The sequence below is a fragment of the Cervus elaphus genome, chromosome 9 (assembly GCF_910594005.1).
Source record: "Cervus elaphus chromosome 9, mCerEla1.1, whole genome shotgun sequence".
NCBI lineage: Eukaryota > Metazoa > Chordata > Mammalia > Artiodactyla > Cervidae > Cervus > Cervus elaphus.
This window is the reverse complement of record NC_057823.1, coordinates 36,419,853-36,447,689: the sequence shown is the minus strand read 5'-3', so window position 1 is coordinate 36,447,689 and position 27,837 is coordinate 36,419,853. Positions and strand designations below refer to the sequence as shown.

Here is a 27,837-nt window from a genome sequence, read left to right as displayed (position 1 = left end):
GAGGCTCAGAAGTTGCCCAACTTGCCCAAATTCACATAGCTGATTAAGTACCTTACTTGGTATTTAGACCCAGGGATTTCCTATTTAAAGTCAGTGTTTTGCCACAGACTCACTTTTTAAGTAAAGTGATCTTTCCAGAGAGATACAAATCCATAGTCTTCAGTTGCCAAGATGAATGCCTTATTTATTGTCAGCTTTTTGGCCAAAGTTTGTACTTTTTTATTTTCTTTGTTTGACAAAACAATCTTCTAACCAGTTATCCAAGTCATATAGTTGGGATCTATCCTTGAAAGTTCTTGTATCTCTCTATTTTTCATTTGGTGTCAAGCCTTGAAAATTCTGTTTTTTTGAAATGGCTTTCAAATCCATGCTTATTACTTTAATATTTGATTCAGATCCTCATGATTTCCCGTCTATATGTATTGTAGTCATTTAACCAGGTTTCCCAGCATCTTATGTTTTTCCTAATCTTGTCTGTCTCTAGAATTATAGAGAATATTTACCCTTCTTTGTGTACTGGGGTTTTTGAAAGTATGGTGAAAATTATGGGTTATCTCAGGAAAAATGCACATGGTATACCTATAACTTTTGCATGTATGTTATTGGAGGAGGTTTATATGCCTCTTCACGTCTATCTATTGACACCCCTCTCCCAGCTGAGACCCCTTTTTGTAGAATACAGATCCACTCTGCAAACTATCCCTCCATATAAAATCTTTTAACTCCCAGCTGCTTGTAACAAACTAAACTCCTTACAAACCTCAAAAATGCTTCACAATATGATGGCTTTTTTCCCCCCAACCTTACTTCTTTTCTTAGGTCTACTATGCGCTTTATGCCTTAACCATAAGGAGATTATGAAGCATTCTCTGGAATATATTTGAACTCACATGTTTTCATGCTTCTGTTCATAACATTTCTCTCTGGATTGTGAACCCATCCTGAAAAAGGACAGTGTCTCATTTGTCATTGTATTGCCAGTGCCTAGCACAGTGCCTGTTACAAACATTAAATGTTTGTTGAAAGAGAGATTACAAGATCTGTTCCTCTTTCTGTCTAAGCTTCTTCAACAAAGTTAAAATATAGCCTTACTCCCTCATAACCCAAATCTCTTTATTTGACTTTTTTAAAAAGCTGTATTCTTTACAGTATTATATGAAGCTCTTGAGCATGTAACTTAAGTCGCTAATTAAATACCTGAATAATTATTGGTGCATGATACATATTTTTTCAGGTAATCGTCTTTTAACTGGTTCCAGCTGTTTGCAACTCTGGTCCAATGCTAACTTGGAGAAGCCAGCTGAAGATGAAAATCCAGATAAAACAGATCTTAACTTTGGGGATTGGAGATGCATTTGGCAGTGCAAGTAAGCAATTAATTAGGGGGTTAAACCAATAAACCTATTTCATATGGTCTTATTATATTATAAATGAATTTTAGTTTGTATAAAAGCATACTAACATAAAAAGTACTGATTTTTTTATAATTGTGACATACCTTTTCTTATATATATAGAACAGTCACCATTTTCCATGCTCTGGAGATCCTTTTTTTTTTTTTTCAGTTGTTGAATAAAACACATAGGAAGAAACAGAAATGTGTAAGGCCCATATGAGCTTTCTAAAGTATACAAAAGGAAGACAAAGATACCTTTCATACTTTTGACTGAATTTTCCTGTTGTGAAGAAGTAAATTTTTCCCAAATTAATCTATATGTTGAATATCACTCATCAAAATCTCATTGGAATTTCTACTTGTGAGTGGAGTCCAGAATTTTAAAAGGACACATATGGCAAGAAAAGGAAAATTCTGAAAGAAGAAAAGAATGAAGACATACAGTATAGTAAAACTAATTATAATGCTACAACAGATCAAGCCGTTTGTTGTTGATACAGGAATGGATAGATTAGGATCCAGGGTTAGACCCAAGTACACAGAGATTTAGTATGTAAGGTGGCATTTTACATCAGTAAGGCAACTTGCTAGCTCTGTGGAGGAGAAAGCAAAGTTAGAATCTCTTTCATACTTGGCACAAAAACAAATTTAAAAGGAATAAAAAGCAGTATGTATACAACAAAAAAAATTTAGATGAAAATATCGGTAAATTTTCATATTTTAATACTGCCGTGTCTGGTATGATAGCAACTAGCCACATCTCACTTGAGCACTTGAAATATGGCTAGACTGAACTGAGATGGCCTAAAAGTATAAAATACCCACTGGATTTAAAAGTTTTAAAAGAATGTGAAAGTCATACTAAGTTTTAGTTGATTACATACTGAAATGATAATGCTTTTGATATATTGGATTAAGTAAAATATAGTTAATTTCACCTGTTTCTTTTTACTTTTTTTAAATGTCACTATTGGGAAATTAAAAATTGTGTATTGGGCTATTGTCATTTGTGTGCTATCACTGTTGGATGAGAAGTGCTATTTTAGAGTTGTGGAAGTTTTTCTAAGTATAACACCACAGCTAAAAACTAAAAAGAAAGAAAAGGAAAAAATTAATAGTTTTGGGTGTCAGTAAAAATCTTTTGTGAAGCAAAAATACCGTAAGGAAAAAAAACCAAAACCTTGATGGGAAATACATGCAATTTTGGGTTAATGCCATTTTTTAAAAGGAGGCTTTAAAAATTAATTCGAAGGTAGTAGATATTTCAGAAGTAAACAAAAATGGACAATGAGAAAAATGTTTTGAGAAAATTTTTTAAAGTATTATACGCAAATAAAGAGCAGCATATTGAGTTGACTGACCTCATTCAAAAATCATGAGATGCAAAATATCCATAAAGAAAAGAATTAATAATACCTATTACTAGTGAGTGAGTAGAGAAAAGATACTCTAATTAATATATACTGTTAATAAGAGCATAAAATTAGTATCATACTTTATGGAAGTATGTATCAGTTGGCTTAATTTTTCTTATGTTCTTTAGATAGCAAGTCCAAATTACTTTCATTCCAACAAATATTTGTTGAGTGCTTATCATATTCCAGGCAGTGGTAAAAGTGCTTAGAATATAGCCATGAACGGATGGGTGGAGATAGACAATATACCGGTAAATCGGTATGACAGGATGTAAGGAAGGGCATTCTTCCTGAGTCAGTTTTATGTGAAGCAGTTGTTTAGTTGCTAAGTTGTGTCCATCTCTTCTTGAGACCCCATGAACTGTAGCCCACTAGGCTCCTCTGTCTAGGGTATTTCCAAGGCAAGAATATTGGAGTGGGTTGTCATTTACTTCTCCAGGGGATCTTCCCAACCCAGTATCTTCTCCTGCGTTGGCAGAGGGATTCTTCACCACTGAGTCACCTATCAGATACCAAAGTCAGAGTAAGGCACATTTCCTGTATATGGAATTTACAAAGGAGATTTCAAAGGAGCTAGTTCTATGTTTTTTTTGCACCCCATAGTCAGATCATGGGTATTAAAAAGGGTTTAAATATAGAGGAAATAGGATTTCACAAAAAAGATGATTCTCTAGAAAGAGCTGTGGCTTTGCTTATGAGATTGAGGGAGAGAAGAGCAGAGAAGTGCTGCGGTGCAGTCACTGCAGATCTGGTCAGGAGCGTCTTGGGTTGAACTGAGAATCTGAAATGTATTTCATACATTTGGGAGAGGGAGAGAATCTTAAGTTAAAAAACAGTTATACAGAGTCCTAGTAACTTGGACTAGACATACTCATTTATTTGAAGTAGTTTATTATTTAAGTAAACAATTAAGCCTTGGACTGGAAACTATGCAAGTTTTATTCTAGGATCAACTGAAGATTGATCCTTAGAAGAAATGGAATGGTCATGATAGTCAACAAAAGAGTCCGAAATGCAGTACTTGGATGCAATCTCAAACACGACCGAATGATCTCTGTTCGTTTCCAAGGCAAACCATTCAATATCACGGTAATCCAAGTCTATGCCCCGACCAGTAATACCGAAGAAGCTGAAGTTGAACGGTTCTATGAGGACCTACAAGACCTTTTAGAACTAACACCCAAAAAAGATGTCCTTTTCATTATAGGGGACAGGAATGCAAAAGTAGGAAGTCAAGAAACACCTGGAGTAACAGGCAAATTTGGCCTTGGAGTACAGAATGAAGCAGGGCAAAGGCTAATAGTTTTGCCAAGAGAACGCACTGGTCATAGCAAACACCCTCTTCCAAAAACGCAAGAGAAGACTCTACACGTGGACATCTCCAGATGGCTAACACTGAAATCAGATTGATTATATTCTTTGCAGCCAAAGATGGAGAAGCTCTATACAGTCAGTAAAAACAAGACCGGGAGCTGACTGTGGCTTGGATCATGAACACCTTATTGCCAAGTTCAGACTTAAATTGAAGAAAGTGAGGGAAACCACTAGACCACTCAAGTATGATCTAAATCAAATCCCTTATGGCTATACAGTGAAAGTGAGAAATAGATTTAAGGAACTAGATCTGATAGAGAGAGTGCCTGATGAACTATGGATGGAGGTTTGTAACATTGTACAGGAGACAGGGATCAAGACCATCCCCAAGAAAAAGAAATATAAAAAAGCAAAATGGCTGTCTGAGGATGCCTTACAAATAGCTGTGAAAAGAAGAGAAGCAAAAGGCAAAGGAGAAAAGGAAAGATATACCAATTTGAATGCAGGGTTCCAAAGAATAACAAAGAGAGATAAGAAAGCCTTCCTCAGCAATCAATGCAAAGAAATAGAGGAAAGCAATAGAATGGGAAAGACTAGAGATCTCTTCAAGAAAATTAGAGATACCAAGGGAACACTTCATGCAAAGGTGGGCTCAATAAAGGACAGAAATGGTATGGACCTAACAGAAGCAGAAGATACTAAAAAGAGATGGCAAGAATACACAGAAGAACTATACAAAAAATATCTTCACAACCCAGATAATCACAATGGTGTGATCACTCACCTAGAGCCAGACATCCTGGAATGTAAAGTCAAGTGGACCTTAGGAAGCATAACTACGAACAAAGGTAGTAGAGGTGATGGAATTCCAGTTTCCTAAAGGAAATTCCTAAAGGAATTTCAGATCCTAAAGGATGATGCTGTGAAAGTGCTGCACTCAATATGCCAGAAAATCTGGAAAACTCAGCAGTGGCCGCAGGACTGGAAAAGGTCAGTTTTCATTCCAATTCCAAAGAAAGACAATGCCAAAGAATGCTCAGACTTCCTCACAATTGCACTCATCTCACATGCTAGTACAGTAATGCTCAAAATTCTCCAAGCCAGGCTTCAGCAATATGTGAACTGTGAACTTCCAGATGTTCAAGTTGGTTTTAGAAAAGGCAGAGGAACCAGAGATCAAATTGCCAACATCCATTGTATCATTGAAAAGGCAAGAGAGTTCCAGAAAAACATCTACTTCCTCTTTATTGACTATGCCAAAGCCTTTGACTGTGTGGATCACAATAAACTGGAAAATTCTGAAAGAGATGGGCGTACCAAACCACCTGACCTGTCTCTTGAGAAACCTGTATGTATGCAGGTCAGGAAGCAACAGTTAGATCTGGACGTGGAACAACAGACTAGTTCCAAATAGGAAAAGAAGTACGTCAAGGTTGTATTTTGTCACCCTGCTTATTTAACTTATATGCAGAGTACATCATGAGAAACGCTGGGCTGGAAGAAGCACAAGCTGGAATCAAGATTGCCGGGAGAAATATCAATAACCTGATATGCAGATGACACCACCCTTATGGCAGAAAGTGAAGAATTACTAAAGAGGCTCTTGATGAAGTTGAAAGAGGAGAGTGAAAAAGTTGGCTTAAAGCTCAACATTCAGAAAACAAAGATCATGGCACCCGGTCCCATTACTTATGGCAAATAGATGGGGAAACAGTGGCTAACTTTATTTTTGGGGGCTCCAAAATCACTGCAGATGGTGACTGCAGCCATGAAATTAAAAGACGCTTCCTCCTTGGAAGGAAAGTTATGACCAACCTAGATAGCATATTTAAAGCAGAGACATTACTTTATCAACAACGGTTTGTCTAGTCAAGGCTATGGTTTTACCCGTAGTCATATTTGGATGTGAGAGTTGGACTATAAAGAAAGCTGAGCGCTGAAGAATTGATGCTTTTGAACTGTGATGTTGGAGAAGACTCTTGAGAGTCCCTTGGAGTGCAAGGAGGTCCAACCAATCCATCCTAAAGAAGATCAGTCCTGAGTGTTCATTGGAAGGACTGATGTTGAAGCTGAAACTCCAGTAGTTTGGCCACCTCATGCGAAGAGCTGACTCTTTTGTAAAGACCCTGGGAAAGACTTAGGGCAGAAGGAGAAGGGGGCGACAGAGGATGAGATGGTTGGATGGCATCACCGACTCAATGGACATGAGTTTGGGTAAACTCCAGGAATTGGTGATGGACCAGGAGGCCTGGCGTGCTTCAGTTCATGGGGTTTCAAAGAGTCGGACATGACTGAGCAACTGAACTGAACTGAACAACTGAAGTTTACACTAACTGGAATACGTTTAAAAGTTGAGCTTGATTATAGTTCATTTGTGGTGCATTTAAAAAAATCTGCTTATACCTGTTAGATGAAGACTAGTAAGTACGATAGAGAATAAGTAGGATGGGAGAAGAGGAGTAGAGCTGACGTTGAGTATAGATATGAAGGAAGTAAATTATGTGTGTATATCTTTTGGAGGAGGGAACTAGTACAAGACCCTGAGGTAAAACTGTGTGTCACCTTGTGGCTGGAGGAAAGTGAACATAGTGAGGAGTGATGGAGAAGTGATCAAGAGTCAGGAGGCAGCTTACAGGTTATTGTGAGGCTTTTGCATTTTAATTTTGAGTGAGTTTGGAAGCTGTTGAGGGTTTTGAAATCTGATTCCCATTTAAGAGAATTGCTTTAGACATTGCTTTAAGAAAAAACTTTTGGGACAACATAGTCACAATCATGAAGACCAGGAATTTTTTTTAACTTTTTTTTGTATTGGGGTATAGCTGATTAACAAACTATGTTATGATAGTCTCAGGTGAACAGTGAAGGACTCAGCCATACAAATACATGTATCCATTCTCCCCCTAACTCCACTACCGTCCAGGCTGCCACACAACTTTGAGCAGAGTTCCATGTGCCATATAGTAGGTTCTTGTTGGTTAACCATTTTAAATATAGCAGTGTAAGACCAAGCACTTTTAATTATTTGTTTTAAAGATATCTTTAAGATTAACCAGATACATGAAAATGTGTGTTCAAAACTGTTCACTGTACCACTTAATGTTCAGTTCAATTACTCAGTCATGTCCACCTCTTTGCGACCCCATGAACCGCAGCACGCCAGGCCTCCCTGTCCATCACCAACTCCCGGAGTCCACCCAAACGCATGCCCATTGAGTCAGTGATACCATCCAACCATCTCATCCTCTGGCGTCCCCTTCTCCTCCTGCCCTCAATCTTTCCCAGCATCAGGGTCTTTGCATATGATTCAGCTCTTCGTATCAGGTGGCCAAGTATTGGAGTTTCAAAGTATCAGAACTTATGTTCATGACATATTTTAAAATAAATATTACAGAACAAATTGTAAAAAGTTTCCATCTTCTTCCCCACCACCTCCCACAGAAAGTAGAGTGGAAAGAGATCTGGAAGTCAACGTATTAACATGTTACTAGTGATTTTGCATGGAAATGGTTGTTGTGTTTTTGGTGAAGCTATAGATGATTTTATTTTCTTCTTTTCACCCATTTATATCATTATTTTCTGTTATGTATTTATAATAATTAAAGTCAGGCTAAAAAAGTTTTTTTTATTTGAAATTGAACTATGACGGAATTCCTCTTTGGCTTGCTTTACAAGTAAATTTAGTGTGACTCTATCTAAGCATGAACTTGGGTAAAGAAAAGGAAAGTAATGATAGTGAGAAATGTCTTGAGATCAGTATTTCCTGAAAGGCAGAAGGAAAGGTGATGAGGGAAATGAGCTGAAACTCCTTGAGGAAGGAAAGACAAGTATGCACCACGTATGTTGGTGAAATTGGAAGGCCGAATCCATAGTGGTTGGAAGTCTCTCATTAACACACACATAATTTTCAACTGTGCAAATGCTGCCTTAAGGCAGAATTCATTGTAAAATACTGATTTATTGTTCTTGTAAATGTATGTTGGAATGTAAGTACCCATAGCTCCAAAAATTAGATTTCCAGGTTAAAAAATGAAACTCTTCTTTCTCATATTCTAAAGGAATGAGAGCTATGACTCTTCTGTCTTAAGCTTTAAAGAATGACAAGTCATTCCTTATATGATTCTTATGCATAGATATTTTTACATTGAAAATAATTTTTACATTTAATATTAAATTTTCTATTTCTAATTTATATTATGAGATATACTTAAAAGTAAGTGTCAAACTTACGTTATCATATTTTGTATTTGAAGCAGATTACTGAATATAGTTTAGAGAAGTAATGTTGCATTCTCTCATTTAATTTTCCTTGAAAATTATGCCTTGTCTATTTAATTTACAGAACTGCTTCCCAAGTTCATTTAATGAAATTTTCACCAGATGGAGAATTTTTTGCCACTGCTGGGAAGGTAATTTGTGAAAATACTATTATCAAGTTGTGTTTATGGTGTATTTTGAAATATCAAAAAAAATTAACTTGCTTCATTATTTATGTTGCAAATATTTTCTGTTAAATATGTTAAAAAGCCAAAATTGGCTAAATAGTATTATGTCAAAGGGCAATATGATATAATTGAAACAGCTTAGGTCAAAGGTAGATCTGGTATAAGTTTGCCATTTACCAACTTTTTGATCTTGAGCAAGTAGTTAATTACTTTGATCCTTGGTTTCCTCACGTATAGACTAAGGATGATAATACCTACCTCATAGGTCGTGGATCATCAGGTTAGTTTATGGACAGTGTATATAAAGTGGCACAGTATCTTGGATATAGTATACTGTCAGTAATAAACTATAACTGTTGTTTATGTTATCTTCTAGCTGACAGCTATATTAGACTGTATTTATAGTAAAAGAATTTACAGACTTTCTAGAAGGACATTTGTAACTTTTCTTTGTTATTACCTGTTGATTTTAGAACAGTGAATTCCTTTAAATTTTAATTATTTTAAATCATTGGTTCACAGAGCACTTTACATATAACTAATAGTCTGAAGTTACTGTTCCCATGACTCAAATCTGCAGACTAAGAATACGAGATATGTCTTAAATTCTTAGTGAGGTATTTTCTCCTAAAATTCTTTTAGGAGAAAACTAGAACTGTTTAGTCTGATTGACTTCAGTCCGTGTTGGGAATGTAATTAGTAGCTTACGAGCAGAGCCTGGTACATGCTAATCTCTCATTCTTGCTTTCCTTCCCAGATTAGGAGATGCAATTTTGATTGTGCTTAGAATATTTTATATACTGGTAGTTGCTAACTAGTTATCATTTTCTTTGAACATTCATATGACAATCTATAAAAAATGTTTTATAAAATTAGCAGTATTTTGAAGTCTACTAATGGTAATGCTTTCTTATTTAATATTTGGCTAAGTGAGAAAATGAACCCTTCATCTTTAGGTCTTTCCTGAATGACTTTATTTTCCATATCAAATGGTAGCTAGCATTTTCCTTGAACCAACCTTTGCAAAATACACACATTCACATACCATAATTCTCAAAGAACAGTTAAGGAATGCTGGTTAGAAAAGTATCAGAATCAGAGATTTTCTTAATTTTTCCATGCCCAACCCCTCCTCACATCCCTACGTTCCTTTAATTGGGAAGAGAAATCTTACCTTTGGTATTTGATTTAACCTTTAATTCTGATCTGGATGTTTTTCTGTTTCTGTTTTTCCACCCTCTTAGGATGACTGTCTTTTAAAGGTATGGTATAATGTAGAAAACTGGCGGACATCTGTTACCTCTCCAGATAAAAATTCAGAAAAACAATCTGAAGGAGAAACTGACTTTTCTTTTGTATATCTGGCCCATCCTCGAGCTGTAAATGGATTTTCCTGGCGTAAAACAAGCAAATATATGCCTAGGTCAGTGGATTAGTCATTTTTCCCATGTATTAAGAGAACGTCATCTTTGTGACTTTGACCACTTTTCTCATTTTGAGAATCTATTGCTATAGGGTTTTTGTCCATGAAGATTCAAGTAGTACTAGATAGCTCCTGGACTGCAAGTCTCTGGCTGTGAGCTAACTATATTTGATACTTAAGAGGAGAGCCATGTGAAAGGATAATTTACCTCTAGATCAGATATCTTAAAGTGCCAGAGTTGTGCATCTTTTTCTTTCACTTCTTTCATCTTTTAATCATTCTCCAAATTTCTATTTGCATCAACTTTTTCACATTTCACTGTGTTTATCTTGTCCCTTTCTATGTGCATCCACTGTGGTTTTTTTTTTTTTTTTTTTTTGGTAACTAAAAAAAAAACAAGCTTTATTGAGAGTGTATACCATGAGACCTCAAATATTTCTTTAACTGCCTGCAGCATCTTTGAGGAAAAGTACATGGGCTAATAGATTATGATGTCCTAAACTAGGTATTAATTTAACCTACACACGCATGCACAAACAAACCTGTTAGTACTTCATTTGTTTCCTATAGTCTTTGCCAGACTTGATATCCCGTTGACTTTTTGCATATACTTAGTAAGTTACAGAGGTATTGTATTGCTTAATTATAGGTAGAAATCCCTTTTCGTTCCACATGGCCATCTTCAATTTGGCCACACTATGGATCAATACAGTTTTCCCCTTATCTTTTTGTCATCTGAGAATGTCTTAAGCTGATCCATTATAGCATACTTAGATCATTTGTTAACTTTAGTTTTGCTCTTCTGAGCCAGCAGAGTAAACCTAGATTTTTTTAAAAAATTATTTTATATTAAACATTCTTTTTAGAGCAGTTTAAGGTTTATAGCAAAGTTGAGGGGAGGGTACAGAGATTTTCCATATAACCCTTTTTTCCACATATGCACAACCACCTGCTTTATCAACATCCTCCACCAGAGTGGTTCATTTGTTACAGTTGATGCTTACATCAACACATTATTATCACCTAATGTCCATAATTTACATTGTGATTCACTCTTGGTGTTGTACATTCTGTAGATTTGGACACAAATCCACATATGATGTATGTATAACAGCATACACACATCATTGTTATACCTAGATCTTTTGAACAATTTTGTAGTGTGATAGTTACCATTCTTCTTACCTCTCTCCTCCAGTCTAACAGAGCATGAGAGTAGGGCACTCTAGGTACATGGATGGTTCTTCTGTTAGAAGTGTGTTTCACAGTTTTGAGCTAAAGGAGAGTGGTGTGGACAATCTATATTGTTAGCAGAAGCACCCTCAGTCCACCTTTACTTTGAGAACTATTACTTTAGTACTTCTGAGACCATTGCCCACACGTATAAATATGTGTCTAGAATAGAATGAGCCATGATGTGTGTGTGCTCAGTTGTGTCTGACTCTTTGCGACTCCATGAACTGTAGCCCACTAGGCTCCTCTATCTATAAGATTTTCCAGGCAAGAATACTGGAGTGGGCTGCCATTTCTTTCTCCAGGACATCTTTCCAACCCCGGGATTGAACCCGTGTCTCCTGCACTGCAGGTGTATTCTTTACCACTGAGCCAGTGGGGAAGCCCCGAGCTATGACATACGTAAAGTAAAAAGAGCTGTCTTCACAAACCGTTAACCGTTTAGAACTGTCGGAAGTTTACATTATTCTGAAGGTTGAGTTCTTAACGATATTCCAGGTATTTTCACATGTAGCTAATAAGAGCACCAGAATACTAAAAAAGAGAATTATGAAATATTGTATATTTTGAGAGAAAACAGTCACATCTGCTTCTGATACAGTTTACTCACTGTTGGCAAAAGTGATCATGGTGGAGGCAGAGGCAGGTACCTTAAACTGGGGCATTAAGAATACCTGACAGCAAAAAACATATTAATTTTCTCCCCTACTTATTTTATCTCTTTTATCAACTAAATTCTACAGCATAAGGAACTGTGGTGTAGAACAAGACTTTTCTGTTAGTTGTGGTGTCTTGGCAAGGTTTCCAGAATTTCACTTTCGGATCTATTAAAAAACCAACTAATCTCCTTTAGTTCTTTTAGTTTTTTTTTTTTCTTTTAGTTTTCATGTTTGTTTCACCAGCTGCCTGCAGATTTATAGTAGGAAGGCTGACCCTTTCTCATGAGAGTGAAAGAGATGCCATCAAAGACCATTGTCCTTTCTGATCCAGCATCTTAAAATTAAGATGTTCAACCAAATGATGATGCTTCACACAAAGTGTCTGCTAGCTTGAGAGGAAAAATGGGGATGTGTTTTTAATGAGCATATACAGACACTTCCCTGTTAATTAAAAATGATGAATGTAGGACAGATTGGGAGGTTTGGTTATTTTCCCCACAAAACCTTCAGAAGTTGGTTTTACATAACTAGTTTTAGAACCATCTTAGCCTGTTGTTGCCTCAAGATAGGACAACTGTTGCAGACACTTACCCACCATACCGTTGCCCTATATAAGGTCATTCATCTATATATATAATTTTTGGGTGGAGGGGGAGGGGTGTACCTGAATATGATGTGCTTATTGAAGAGAGAATAAGATACCTTGATGAAGAAGTGAGAAAGGGAGATATGGCCTGAGCAATGCCTCAGATACATCAGGATATTTCTTCTATGCCATGCTTATATTACTAGCCAGCCGTTTACACTATTTGTAAAGGTTTGGTGTTCTGAAGAGCATCATCTGTGGTCGAATCCGTGTCCATGCTTCTGAGTTGTGCACCTTTCTAGCTTGCTTTGTTGGTCTTGTCTAAGTTTGTATGCCTTTCCTGATTGCTGTTTGTTCAACTCTTTAGTCTCCTATCTTCTGCTCTTTCTTTGTAAGCCTCCCATTCTGCCATTTACTGATGGGTCACTATGAACCTTGCACTTTCCATATTGCCTTTTTGTATTTTCTTCTGTTTCTGTTACATTTGATATTATTGCCACTGCCTGTGTGTATGTAAATGTACTAGAGAGAAATAGAAGGAAGAAGAGCAGGAAAAGGTCAGAGGGAGACAGAGAAAAAAGGGGAAGAAAATTGAAGGAAAAAGAGGAGGGAGAGGCACAAGGGTGAGAAAAGGCAGGAGAAACAGAGGGTTTGGAAAGATAAGAAGAGGCCCTAGGAGGAGGGTACCAATGAGGTAGGAGAGGTGGAAAGGGAGGGTGGTTTGGAGAGGCTAAGAAGCAGAGAATTGTAGGTGCAGGCAGAGGCAGGGAAGCCCAGAGAGTGGATGGAAACGGGAAAGGAGTAGGGGAGTAGACAGAGAAGGGGAGGGGCAGGGAGGGAGGTGTCAGAACAGGGGAGGAGTCTGAAGGAGAGAGCTACCAAGACAGAACGTGCTGTTCTCCCTGGTCTTCCCCTTTGCTTTTTTTAAAAATCATATAGATATGTTTTAAAAAGTGACTACTATAGAATATTTTAATTTAATTTTTTTTTCTTTAACTTACCAAGTTACTTGATAGAAACCTTCTACTGATTTTTCTTTTTTTAATCAGTTAGATATGTTTGAATAAGTGTCTTTTACAGGATATTGTAACTTAAAAAAAAAATTTGCTGAGTTAACAAAGACTGTCAGTCAATAGAAAGATAGTTTTCATTAATAGAATTTCAGCTTTTGAGCTCTCAATGTGTATGGAATTTGTTAACATATATGTAATTGTTTTGTTATTATTTTGTGGGGTGGCAAGACAGTAAATTCACTGAAAGTAAAAAATGACTAAGGAAGGAGATGGCTCATATTTAATGAATTTTTCTGTTCTTGCACTTGACTGCTTTGGGCATATGTTAGGCAAAGACACAGTAAGTGTACTAGTTACTATAGCTTGTTAGTGACAAGTATGCATATACCTTTACAGGAAGTAAAAATGAAGCATTGTGAAATAATTTAAATAAATATCCACTGAATAAATCAGAAAATCTGATAGAAGATGTCAGGTTTTTTCCTTGTTATTAACTGAGGGAGTATGATATGATCTCAGTTTTTGTTCTTTAGATGTAAGAATCTTGGATTACTGAAACAGGAACTACTGAGTTCTAGGCAGAAAAGAAATGGATTAGCAAGTGTTTGCAGTGATGAAATCAAATACCCAACTCAGTTTTAATGGTTTTGACTATGTTGCATAAATGTATATTGACATTTTTTTCATTGATAACCTTAGTTGTCTACATTTAAATAATTATAGAAACATTGTGTAATATGATACTGTGGGAAATTTATATTTTTGCTTCTAAAATCCTTTTATTCCTTAGGGCTTCTGTATGTAATGTACTGTTGACTTGCTGCAAAGATAACATATGTCGTCTTTGGGTAGAGACATTTTTACCAAATGATTGTTTGCTCTATGGAGGTGACTGCAACCATTGGGCTGAACCAATTAATTTAATAAATAACATCAAGAGAAATGTTTCCAGTAAAGAACGAGTTCAAAATGCCTCAGATGTAAGTGTTTTTGTTAGATGTTTTTCCTGTATGTTTTAATATCTTTTGTACAAGGCCTTTTTGTAACATTCATCTTAATATTCAAAGTCACAGATAGTTATGAAAAAATATATGTCTTAGGAGATCAGTTCTCAGAAAATTTTCAGTATTTTTTTTTTTTTTTTTTTTGTCTAGCATGAAACTGCCTATAATTACAAAGTTAACCTTAGGTTGACTGATGATATCAAAAGGATGATCATACTTAACTTAGCTGATATAACATAAAGTAAATTAAGATCTGAGAATGCAAAAATTTGACTATACAAATAATTTATTATTTTTCTTTCTTTAGGACTTGGAGTGTTTGTCCTGTCATGATTACAGGAATGATTAGTTTATCAGATTGTGTTCTACGTTTATTATCATTCAAACCTCCAAGAACTTGAATTAATATCGTATGGCAAGACTAAAGTCAGTTTTTGATGTTGGGTCTGATTAAACATAGACTAGTAACATGGATTCTTGAAAATAAGAAAGTGACCTAAAAATGATTTATCTTTGAATGTTTTATATGTTTGTGGAAATACTGTTTCTCAAATTTAGATCGTATTGCTAGTGGCATAGAATAAAGTATGTATTGTGTAGAGACTCAACCAGTGGTTATATATAATAATAGTTGAAAGAAGTCCTTGACTAGAAGTCACTTTCAGGTGATGTTGTGTTCTGTATAAAGTATTGTGTCATATGAAAGATGAGAGCAACAGTATTTGCTTTGTCTGCCTTATGGATCAAATGAGGTGATTGCAGTGACAGTGATTTGTAAACTATGAAATATCATCCTAATGAATGGTGGTAATATTATTCAGTGCTTTGTGGTCATAGGGAGTTACCTGTGGATACAAAGAGAACCGTATAAATAGGGACATCATTTTCCACAGATGCATGGTAAACTTTTTATAATTAAGAAAATATTAAATCATAATGTAACATATTGTGTGATGGTTTAAAGAAGAGTCAGGCAGTTAAAAGTTCCAAGCTTATTTCAGGTTTCACGTTTGTTGTACAAAAATACTGTAAGGTACTTGTACATATAGGCTTACCTGAAATAGGAGCATCTAACAATCATTATATAACCTATATGCTTATAAGAAAATAGACGTTAGTTTTACTTTGTTTTGCATTGTTTCACATTGTTTTTATTCTTATAGGTAAATCTGAAATTTTTTCGTAGAGGCCGGAGATCGCTTGCACTTGTAGCACATACTGGATACCTGCCACATCAACAAGACCCCCATCACGTTCACAGGAACACGCCACTGCACGCCAATGCACTGTGCCACTTTCACATTGCAGCCAGCATCAACCCAGCCACAGGTGATAAAGTGCTGTTCAGATAATGTTTTCCAGATTAAGTAGATTGATGTTTATGACCAATAAGTTATACTATACTTATTGAGTAAGTAAAAAATTGTAGGTGATTTTCTTAGCTAACTTTTCATTATAGCCAGTTCACTGATGATAGAAAAAGTTTTTGTTTACTTGCTTGCTTCTTAAGGCTGTGATTTGGTCTGTAATTTTAGATCGTGATAAGTCATTGAGATGTTCTGTATTAGTTTATTCAAAAGTTGAGATTTGAACTAATACTTAACAAAGAAGTTAACACCTCAGAATTATAATTACTGTATAGTTATTCATATGAAACCAGTATGTTTTGTACTTAACCTTTTGGAGCTATTTCAGAAATAGGGTGGAAATATTGTAGAAGTTGTAACTGGAAGAATTAAGAAACCTTGTTTTGTGGTCAAATATGTACTTTGAGATAGATTGAAAGATCTAGAATACCTGGATTTATGCATGAATTTGAAGACTGAAGTGCTTATCATTATAGTAAATATTTTATGTTAGTTTAAAAACCAGGTGGTCACAGTTGGGCATTTGAGGTAGAACCTTAAAATATTGCTGGGAAAAAGTTAAAAATAATATTTGCACATAATAAATACCATCTATACAGGAAATATAAAGTTAACCTCCCTTCACATCTATTCCACTCTAGTCTTCCTCCTCAGAAGGTAACCAGTCTGATGAATTTTTGTGTATTTTGAGATATTCTTTTGTTTGCTTGTTTTGCTGCACCAGATCTTCGTTGCAGCATGAAAACACTTAGTTGGCATGCAGGATCTAGTTCCCTGACCAGGGATTGAATTCAGGCCCTCTGTACTGAAAGGGCAGAGTCTTAGCCCCTGGACCACCAGGGAAGTCTGGAGATATTCTTAAACATAAATTAAGCACAACCTGTATCCATATAACACACTGGATTTGCAGTATTGCTTTCTTCAAGAAACATAGAATGAATACAGTCCATTAGTTACTTGAATCGAAGTGAGAAGTACTTTGATAAGTTAAAAGTGCAGAGATACCTGTGGTAGGAATAAAGTGTATTTGCCTGTTTTTTTTTTTTTCAGTTTTATTTGGTTAATAACAGTCCCAGCACTAAAAGAATCCATGAGTCAAGAAAATGTAAATGTGAGAATATTGAATGATTTTTATTGAATATTGTATTATTATCTTATCAAAAAAGATATATTATCAGTGCTTATAGTATCCAGAGGAAGCTCTGAGGTCAGTGGAATAATTTTGAAAGTCTTTGTGAGTAAAGGACAGTATTTTGAGAATAAAGAAAGCTTGAATTCTCACTTTAATAGAAAAGGCTGAGGTATTATGGAAAAAGAAATCCTAAGTTACAACGTAGCATCTTCTTGACTACCTTACAATAAGGAAAACTCAAACCTTTCTTCAGATTGTAGGTCCCCAAGAAAAGTTCATACATTTAGGGCAAATCAAATAAAAATAATAACTTTAGGAGCTATATTAGATTCTGTGGAGAATTTCTTTCCTTAAATTAGGTCTGTCAGAATGACCTTTCTGCAAGGCCCAATTCAGATTTAGCTTCACTTACTTGTTCATCAATAGAAATAGATACAGGAAAGAAGTTCATAATAGTATGTTCTCTTAGTTCTAGCTCTTATACCCTCTCCATGATTATTTCTCATAAGAAATGATTTTACCAAATTTTTTGAGTGAGGTCAGAAGGCAAAGGAAATGTGATTTCTTTTCAACCAGAATGCTTCTGCTAAAAGTCAGCCTAAGCCCCTCCTTTTTGTGTACTTAACATCTAGGTGTATGAGCTACTTCAGGATTACTTATCTCTTCTGGGTTGATTCGTAAGTTGAAAATCAGAAAATCCTACCGTGAAGTTTCTTGGGGGCATTTTAAATCCCTGACACTGTTGTGTGTCCACCTGGCAGCAGTGGGATTGGCAGTTCAGTCCCTCAAGGCTTCTATTGTGTGTGGTGCCATATAGGAACTGGAGATACAGTAATGATCAAAGCATTATTGATCTTTGCTCATATGAAGCATATAGCCAGGTAGGAGATAGATAAATACTAATTAAACAATTATACTAATGAATATATAGTTATAAACAGAGCTCTTGAATTAGATAATATCCATCAACTCTTAGAACCACTTCCAATAGAAGGGGTGGGGAAAGATTCATTTATCTTTTCCTTTATCCCCTATAATACTCTTTCTGTTGGTGTCCAGCAATAGACAGTGTTTGAACAAATAATTCAAATTATTTCCTATTTTTAAAAATCAGCAGATTTGTTCTGGATAAAATTATTAACCTTCACTGAATCTATTCCAGCCTGTATTGTTCAGCAGACACCAGCATGATTTAGATTTGGACTTTAATAATAGACAAATCTTTCTTTACCTCTATTAAGTAAGAATTGTCATTTTTTACAATGTACTCCGAATTTGTACTTCAATATACTTCCCTTAGCAATGATTTCAAAAGTAATACCAAGGGACCAGATTTTGTTTTGTTTTTTAGCTGAGTTGGCTTGTCTTGAATGATTTTCTTGAACATAAGAAGGGAACCTCAGTTTCATACGATCTGATTTCAATCTTGATGCTAATAAATAAACTATCTATCGCAGTATCTGTTTTAGGATTAGATAGGTAAGTCATGAAAAAAGTTAACATGTCAGTCTCTTAAGTAAAAGAAAGTTGTTGCTATTGAGGTAAACGTATCACTGGTTCCTTTGACAACTTGATGACATTTTTAACGGTAGATCAGGTTAGAATATGTTTCTAACGAGTTTCTGTATAAATTAAGAGCACAATTCTACTAACATGTTTAAAATTATAGACATGTTTCTTTATGAGAACATTTTATAATTGTAGAAAAATACATATGTGTGTATATATAAGTAAGTTATGGTATGTGACTTAGAATGTATACTTTTCTGTCCTTTACAATAAGTATATTAAATACACCATTTAAGTCTGTTTTTTCATTAGTAATAATTGTGGGAACCATTATATTGCGAGTCTTAGAGATTAAATAAAATGTGTTTTATGTGCTAGCATGATAGAAATTATAATTTTGATTTTTTCTTGTTCTTTGTAGACATTCCACTTCTTCCTTCTATTACCTCTCTGAGTCTAAGTGAAAATGAAGAGAAGAGTGGACCTTTTGTCGTACACTGGCTAAACAATAAAGAGTTGCATTTTTCTTTGTCCATGGAAGTCTTTTTACAACAACTTAGAAAAAGTTTTGAGCAACCATCTTCTGAGACCAGTGTAGAAGATTCTAATCAGGCAGATGTAAAATCTGATGAAGGTAAAGCTTTAAGAAGGGTAAAAACTATGACGTTTTGTTTAAAATAACGAAGATTTTTATATAGGGTAGCACCAGCTACTGTTAGAAATAACCTTCAGATTTCAGTGGCATAATACACATTTGGACTAGCTCATATAATAATCCAGTATAGATGTTTTTGTTCCAAGTGTCTTACTTCCTGATGATAATGTAGGGATTTAGAATTCTCCATACTTATGCTTCTGTGGGCCACTAGGGTCTTGCTGCTCAGAGGACTATCTGCAGACTAGTAGCATTGGCATTATTAGGAATGCACAATCTCATGCTCCACCTAGGGCTGCTAAACAAGAATCTGCAATTTAGTGAAATTCCCAAATGAGTTGTATGTATATTAAAGTTTGAGAAGCAGTGCACTTAGGGCTTAAGCTCTACATTCAGCTTCTATTTGTTCAGCCTCAGTCAAGTAGAGAGAGAGAAGTCAAAAGTGTTTTTTAAATTACAAATTTACATGTTCCCTTTAAAAAAATTAAACAGTACCATCATGTATAAAGTTTCCATATTGTTAAATTTGATGAGCATTCTTCCAGATTTTATTTTTTTCTATGCTCATGCAAGTATATATAAAGGTAATTTCTTTTTAATTGTACTTTGGGATTTCATTTTTAAATGAACATAGTGTTCTGTTGCTTGCTTAAATTCGGTATTCAGCACTTTTCTTGCTCATTATTTTTCACAGCTCCTGAGTCAGGAGACTCAAGAGAAAACTTAAGCATTTTCTTTGTTGATAGACATTTTAATTGATTTCAATTGTTTCTCACTATATATTCTGATAATGGTACAATCACGCGTCTCTTCATCTTTGTGTGAATTTTTCTATAAGGTGGATCCCTAGATAGGGAATTAGCATATTGTGTAAGCATTTGTAAATTTCAATAACTTTTGCTAAATTGTGCCCCCCCCCAGTAATGTTTTACAAATTTATGCTCCCTTTAAGTAAGTAAGTGTTCGTTGCTCAGTTGTGTCTGACTCTTTGTGCCCCCTTTACCTATTTTCTAGTCAGTATTAGTCCTTCTACTGATAATCCAGTGACTCAGCCCTTTTGACCTTCTGATTACTGAGTTAACTCCAGTGGCTTTATATTCCTGGAGTAAAATTATTTTTAAAGGGAACCTCATTTCCTATTTATATAAAAACTTAAGTTTTTCATTTTGAATGCATTTGTAAAGGTAGATTAAGAATGCATTTCTTAATTTATAGTAGTAGCTTGATTGTATTTATATGGTTCATGAACTCTTTTGCTTATAGAGATCGATGACAGTGTTGATGATCTGAAAATAAATCATGAAAAGAAGGAATTGGGTGGTGATAAATTGGTACCAAATTCAAGTTTTGTACCATTGCCATCATCTGCCATTGAGCATCAGATTGAAGTACTTCTGTCTGAATGGAGTAAAAATGCAGACATGCTATTCAGTATTCATCCCATGGATGGTTCTTTGCTGGTTTGGCATGTGGATTGGCTGGACGAATACCAGCCTGGTATGTTTCGTCAAGTACAGGTATTATTTTTATGATCTCTGGAGAGCTGCTTTTTGTTAAATGTGGGTACTGTTTTGTAAAACCTCTTTATATAGTTTCATGCCTTCTAACGCTCATGTTCTTAATTCCAGGTGTCCTTTGTTTCCAGAATTCCTGTAGCTTTTCCCACAGGTGATGCAAACTCTCTCTGTAAAAGCATAGTGATGTATGCCTGTACCAAGAATGTTGACTTGGCTATTCAGCAAGGGAAACAAAAACCTTCCAGCCTGACACGTTCCACGTCAATGCTTATCTCTTCTGGTCACAGTAAATCAACTAATAGTTTAAAATTAAGTATTTTTACCCCTAATGTTATGATGATCTCAAAGCATGCTGATGGCTCCCTGAATCAGTGGCTTGTCAGTTTTGCCGAAGAATCTGCCTTTTCTACAGTTCTCAGTATTTCACACAAATCCAGATATTGTGGTCATCGCTTTCATCTTAATGATTTAGCTTGTCACTCAGTATTACCATTATTGCTGACAACGTCACACCATAATGCGTTAAGGACACCAGATGTTGATAACCAAAAGCAACCTGATGATGCTGTGAATATTGAAGAATGTCCTTTGGCACAACAGAATAAAAGCACTATTGACATGGCCTTTCAGGATCCCAATGCAGTTTACAGTGAGCTTATTCTTTGGAGAGTTGATCCAGTTGGGCCATTGTCTTTCTCTGGAGGTGTTTCTGAGCTTGCCCGGATTAATTCTCTTCACGTTTCTGCATTTTCCAATGTGGCATGGCTGCCCACTCTTATACCCAGTTATTGTCTAGGTAAGCATTCTGATTTTTACTTAAGAACTTTAGATTTTCTGGCATTGTTGCTAAAGGTTAAATTTTAAATGTTTTTTAAATGCATCTAGGTGCATATTGCAACTCTCCTAGTGCGTGCTTTGTAGCAAGTGATGGACAATATCTGAGATTATATGAAGCAGTTATTGATGCCAAGAAGCTTCTATATGAGCTTTCCAATCCTGAAATTTCTGTAAGTAAATGACTTTTGAAACTAAGAATAAAATATGATGTTTTTTAAATAGTTAATTTATACTTACTGAGCAATTTCTAAGATTGTAATATAAAATTTATAATTAAATGTATTTTTAGATATTTTTTGCACATTTACATTATAGCCTTAGTGATGGTCTTATAGTGATCCCAATACCTTAAAAAGAAACCATGTCTTTCATTCGTTCTAAAAGTAAAATCTAATGTTCAACAATATGTAGTACTTCCTTTTGTTGTTCAGCTGCAAGTCATGTCTGACTCCTTTGTAACCTCATGGGCTGTGGCCCACCAGGCTCCGCAGTGTGTGGGATTTCTAGGCAGGAATACTGGAGTGGGTTGCCATTTCCTTCTCCAGGGGATCTTCCCAACCCAGGGATCAAACCCATATCTCCTGCATTGACAGACAGATTCTTTACCACTGAGCCATCAGGGAAGTCCCGTAGTACTTCCTGGCTCAGATATATATGGGGACTTCTGACAGTGTATTGCTGAATCATGTTGGTTCATCTGTAGGTTATTTCTGAACAGGGGAAGCTGAAATAAGACTGGCATTTTAATCTTAAGAGAAAAAAAAGCCTTCAGTTTGGTTGCACTACAGGCAGGAGTTCTTTCAATATCATTGCAAAGCTTTTGTCTTAAAATAGAAGGCACTTCCTCCTGTTCCTAACTGATAGCAAACCCCCATCTGCATTGCCTCAGCACCTCCAGCAAGCCAGTATTTCCATTCTTTTGGTTTAGGTGTTTTTAAGTATGCCCTGAGGTAACTTTTAGCCATACTGAACTTGTTGTTTATGAGATTCAAGCTGTCTGCTCAACTACCAATTTATGTCTGTTAATGCTCTGGTTACAGAATTGCACAGGTTAACAGTGGTCTGCTCCCATCTTTTTTATTTTTCCTTCCCTAAGTTATTTTACAGAAGACAAAGGTTTTTTAAAAAACATGTAGTGTTATAGTAGCAACATATTTCTTGAGGGCCTTCTATTTTTCAGGAATTGTTTTTAAGTGCTGGGAATATAGATGTGAACAAAACAGACCAAAATCTCAGCTTACATTCAGTGAAAGAATATAGAAAAAAGGTCAAAATATATTAATAAATACTTTGGAGAGAAACAATGTTGCAGAAGTAGTAGGGAGTGCCAAGTAAGGTGCTGGTCAGGGAAAGCCTCACAGAAGTGGTACAATTTGAGCAAAGACCTGAAGGAGATGAGGGAGCTACCTGTGTGGATATTTAGAGGGAAAAGTATTTCAGGAAAGCCAGTGTAAAGATCCTCAGACCAGAGCATGTTTGGTAGGTAAGGATCATCAAGGAGGCTGTTGTGGCTGGTGTAGGATAAATGAGGTGGAAAGTAATCAAAAATAAAGTTAAAAAGTTAGCCTGGCCTTTGTAGTAAAAGACCTCATAAGCCATTGTAGTTACTTTGAATTTTACTCTTAATGACATAGAAACTGGTGTAAAGAATGATAGTGATATGATCTGACTTAGGCTTTAAAATATCGCTCTGTTTGCTATATAGATTAGACATGGGAAGCAGAAGTGTTATCAGAGAGACCAATTCAGGAAGCTATTACAGTAGTTTAGGAAAGAGTGAAAGGGGTTTAGAATGGTAGCAAGTGGTGTGATGATAAAGAGGATAACAGTTGGTCACATCTGGATGTGTTTTGTACATTGACTATAAGGATTGGACTGGATATGGGGTTTGTGTGAGAAAAACAGGATGACTCCCAAGGTCTGCCTTAAGATGTGAAGAATGTGTAAATAGGTTTTGAGGTGCAGGGAGGACTCAAGAGCCTGACTTTGAACGTGTTGATTTTGAAATGCCTGTTTCATATCCAAGAGATCTAGTAGGCTAGTGTCTGGAGTTTAGAGGGAGGCCTCGTCTGAAGATAGAGAATAAGTACCTGTTAGAATATAAAGTTGTGATGCTGAATGAGATCTCTGAGGGAGAGGCTATAGTTGGAAAGTAGAAATGATAGGAAGATTGTACCCTGGGGCATTCCATTGTTAAAAGTGGGGTGAGTGTGGTATATAAAGGAAGCCAAAATGAAGACATTTCCAGGAGGAAGAAATAATCAACAGATTCATATGCTGATAGATCAGGCATGATGAAGATTGAATTTAACCATATGACCTTGACAAGAGCAGTCAGGAGATGATGTGGCTCAAGAAATCATTGTTTGTAAATAGTATGTTAACTTGTTTATTTAGCTTTGTTTGTCAAAGTTAATGCCAAAAAGCTTTGATTCTTGGAATTTCCATGAGATTGAAGTCAGTCTTTCATAGTTAAAAATATAAAATACTTTTTCTCATTAACAATTACCAAACATTGCTTTTGTTTTTCTCTGCACCAACTGAGCTATATAACTCTGTTCATTCCTGTGTAATTGCCTGGTAAAATCCCAGAATGTTTATAATAAAAGGGACTTGTGAACTTATTTAGTCTCACCTGAACTTATTTAGTGTTTGTCTGTTATGCCTCAAATTTTACATCATTTTTTATTGTTTTTTGAATTTAATTGTTTAATAAAGGAGATATCCATTTTTTCAAAAACAGAAATATGTTGGTGAAGTGTTTAACATCGTAAGTCAACAGTCAACAGCCAGGCCAGGATGCATTATCGCATTAGATCCCATTACCAAACTTGTAAGTATTATTTTTCTGGCCACTTAGCTTTAATAAATAATATGTATGTCAACTTATGTTGGTATTTGTTTACATTCAGCAAGGCAGAAAAACCCAACTGCTTCATGTTTTTCAAGAAGACTTCATTTTGAATAATCTTGAGAAGAAAAGACTGGGAAAAGACAGAATATTATCTGATGCAGGTAAAGAAGAATTTTTTATGTAATGAGATATAAAATGTACAGTATGTTAGGCAGTTAATAAAGATAAGTTGATACAGTGTTTCATGTCTGTTTGAGTTTAAATTTTTCATATGTACATTTGTGATAATATTTATCATAAATATCAGTATCTTTTTATTCTTAACAAGGCAATAATAATGAAAAAATTAAAGGAGTTTGTCAGTTATGGTATTTTAAAATACTTGAATTAATTAATCTATATTTAGCCATATTGCCTGGCCTGCAGGATCTTAGTTCCTCAACTAGGGATCAAACCCAGGCCCTTGGCAGTTAGAGTGCAGAGTCCTAACCACAGGATTGCCAGGGAACTCACATAAATTATGTTTTTAAAAAAGTATCATAGACATGTTCTTTGTCATTAATGTGTGAGTGCTCTTTGCATGGGAGGAGTCCTGCCCTAACAATTTGAATGATATTGGCACCTGTCTCTTTAAAAATCTACAATTTAAAGCATTAGCTACAAACTTAAAAGTTATATAGGTGGCTTTAATTAATACTTTTATAATTAAGCAGTTTTTAAAATGATGTTAAATTCATCCTCCTAGTATTAGCTGTTATTTTAAATAAAGAAAAACAGGAAAATAAAGCTAAAATATCTTGGTTATTAGTTTTGATTACAGAGCCAAACCAAACTCAAAAATAACTTTACTTACCGAGGATCTGTACAGTGTGTGCCTGTTGCTCTAAAATTCTATTATCAAGACTCAAGTTATAATAATAACTGCATTCTGTGTTTGTTTCAGGTTATTTTTATTTTCTTGTACATCATTTCTTTACCCTTTTTCCATTTTTTTTCTCCTTTGAGAAGTACCTTTTTGAATTCTACACCTTTATGTTGAATGTCTAATTTCTTACCACTGCTTTCTTAGTCTTCTATCATTTTTCCTGAGAATTTTGAACTTTGCAAAAATGTTTGTAGTGCTTTTGTAACCTTTAGATCCAATGATGGAAAGATGCTGAAAATGAGAAATATAGATGTAAAGGGTTATTTATATCAACAGAATGTTCTTTATTTTTTATTTTTCATATTAAAATGTTAATAGCTATCTATGTTAATAGTGAAATATATCATTAATATCAACAGGCAGCTCACCTAATGGATTTTCTGAAAAATTCTACCTAATTGTAATAGAGTGCACCCAAGACAACCATTCATTGTTACACATGTGGAATTTGCATTTAAAGTCCATTCCTGTCTCGTTGGGTGAGTTTTTTTTCCTATTAGTAGACTTAGATTAACAAAGTATGTATAGCTAGATTGGTGGATATTTTTTTAAGCTGTTTTTATTGACAGGATAATTGTAGTTCATTCTGTTAATTAAGGAAAAAACAGTTTCTCAGTTTTCTTGTCATAAAGATCATAGGAATATGTTTACATTTTTATCTTTTATAAGGCAGTTTTGGATTATAAAATGTAGCAATTTTAATGTTTACAGGAGTTCCCTCCCAGTTTTTTGGTTCTTTTTTTGTTTTATAGATGAAAAAGTAGATACAAAAATATCTGAAGCAGCTTGGCAGCCAGAAGAACATTATTCTTCTTCTCCAGAGAAGATCCTATCCCCCTTTTCACAGAAGTATCAGGCTTGCAGAGCAAATCTCCAGAGTACCAGCAAGTTGACTCTGTCTTCAGAAATGGTTTATAGCCAAGAGTTGCATTTGCCAGAAGGAGTTGAGATAATAAGTGTTAAGCCATCAGCAGGTGTGTAAATTTTGTAAAAAGAGACTGATAAATTTGGCAGTGCATGAAGGTTTACTGTGTATTTAAAAATAGATGTAACTCCCACTTTTTAAATTCACACAGAAGCAGAAATGGAAAGAATACCTTTCAATACCCTAAATTAAAAATTAAAAATTTCCCATTATGTTTTCAGATTACTCTGGCATTTGTCAGCCAGTTATGGTCTTAAATATTGATTTCCTAGACAAATTTTTATTATCCTTTTGTAAAGATGAAGTGAAAGTTTCCAGGGCAGACTTAATGGAGTTGCACCTTATTTGCCAACTGATAATATTGGCAATGGTGGCCAGGAGCTCCGTGCTGCGAAGGACTCTTAAGTGTATAGTTCCTGATAAATATTTATCATCCTCATTCTTAGGGCAGTGGTTCTCAAAATGTGGTCCCCAGGCCAGCAGCATCAGCATTGTTTGAGAAGTTGTTAGAAATAAAAATTCTTGGGTCATACCCTAGACTTAGTGAATCATAAACTCTGGGGTGGGACCCAGCAGTCTTGTTTTGACAAACCTTCAGGTCATTCCAATGTACAGAATTTCAAGGTATCAAGGGTATCATGAAAACCAAGACAAAGATCCATCTTTTTAATCACCTAGTTCTTTGATTTGCATAGTCACAGTGTGGATTTTTGGTCCTCTTTACTTATTTTATCACTTTTGACTAGTTACTTTGAATGCGCTTCAGTTTGCCATGTAATCAAGCACTTAATCTTTTGTAATTGGTGAAGTTAGCAGGAGTATTACAGTGTCATGATAAATTTTTTTAAACATTCTGAGATTTTTTTTTGGGTATATTTTAATAAAAGAGACATCAGTGCAAGGAAAGTTAAAGTTTGAAAAAAATGACTTTGTACTGATGCAATTTTAAGAGCTGATATCCTTAGCCAAAACAGTATACTCTTCACTACTTAATTGTAATAAAAATTTTTTTATAGAAAATGTAAGAGAAACTGAAGATGTTTCTAAAAATAATCTTTGGTGCAAGTTGAGTTTAGAAGAAAAAAGTCCTAGAGCAGGAGGAGAAATTTCTTTTGTTTGACAAAAACAGTAGCATATGATAAAAGCTTTTTTCCTAGTCTTAACAGTTTTTTTGAAAACTGAGACTTTCGGGAAGGGCTGGTTTCCCTGGTAGCTCAGCGGTAAAGAATCCACCTGCCGTGCAGGAAATGCAGGTTAGATCCCTGGGTTAGAAAGATCTCCTGGAGAAGGAAACAGCATTCCAGGATTCTTGCCTAGGAAATCCAATGGACAGAGGAGCCTGGTAGGCTACAGTCCATGGGGTTGCAAGAGTCAGACACACTTAGCAGTGACTAAACCACCACTAAACTCTTTATTATCTGTTTAGCTCAGAGAAACTACTGGACAATGTTGTGTCCTTTTGCAGTACTGCTAAGTCCTTGAGGGCTTTAAAACAACTTACTAACAGTATGTTGAAATATGCTTTTAAAATATAATAAATGTTCCATATAACATCTATATAATGATTTTATATTTAATAGTTAAGGATAGGGCTTGACAAACTATGGGTCACCTACTTGTTTCTACTTGGA

At 35.3% G+C, this 27,837-nt stretch overlaps 1 protein-coding gene across 3 annotated transcripts in view; it reads left to right on the top strand.

Annotated features, from left to right (window-relative positions):
- Positions 1-27,837, top strand: part of DMXL1 (Dmx like 1) — a 123,940-nt gene that overhangs the window by 21,248 nt on the left and 74,855 nt on the right. For all 3 annotated transcript variants that reach the window (XM_043912302.1, XM_043912301.1, XM_043912303.1), the window contains exons 5-17: positions 1,235-1,367; positions 8,465-8,531; positions 9,812-9,990; positions 14,272-14,461; positions 15,649-15,814; positions 18,915-19,127; positions 20,412-20,665; positions 20,777-21,461; positions 21,551-21,672; positions 24,246-24,335; positions 24,415-24,517; positions 25,641-25,760; positions 26,034-26,255. In XM_043912302.1, coding sequence (XP_043768237.1) covers positions 1,235-1,367; positions 8,465-8,531; positions 9,812-9,990; positions 14,272-14,461; positions 15,649-15,814; positions 18,915-19,127; positions 20,412-20,665; positions 20,777-21,461; positions 21,551-21,672; positions 24,246-24,335; positions 24,415-24,517; positions 25,641-25,760; positions 26,034-26,255 — 2,544 coding nt within the window. The remainder of the gene's footprint in view (positions 1-1,234; positions 1,368-8,464; positions 8,532-9,811; positions 9,991-14,271; positions 14,462-15,648; positions 15,815-18,914; positions 19,128-20,411; positions 20,666-20,776; positions 21,462-21,550; positions 21,673-24,245; positions 24,336-24,414; positions 24,518-25,640; positions 25,761-26,033; positions 26,256-27,837) is intronic.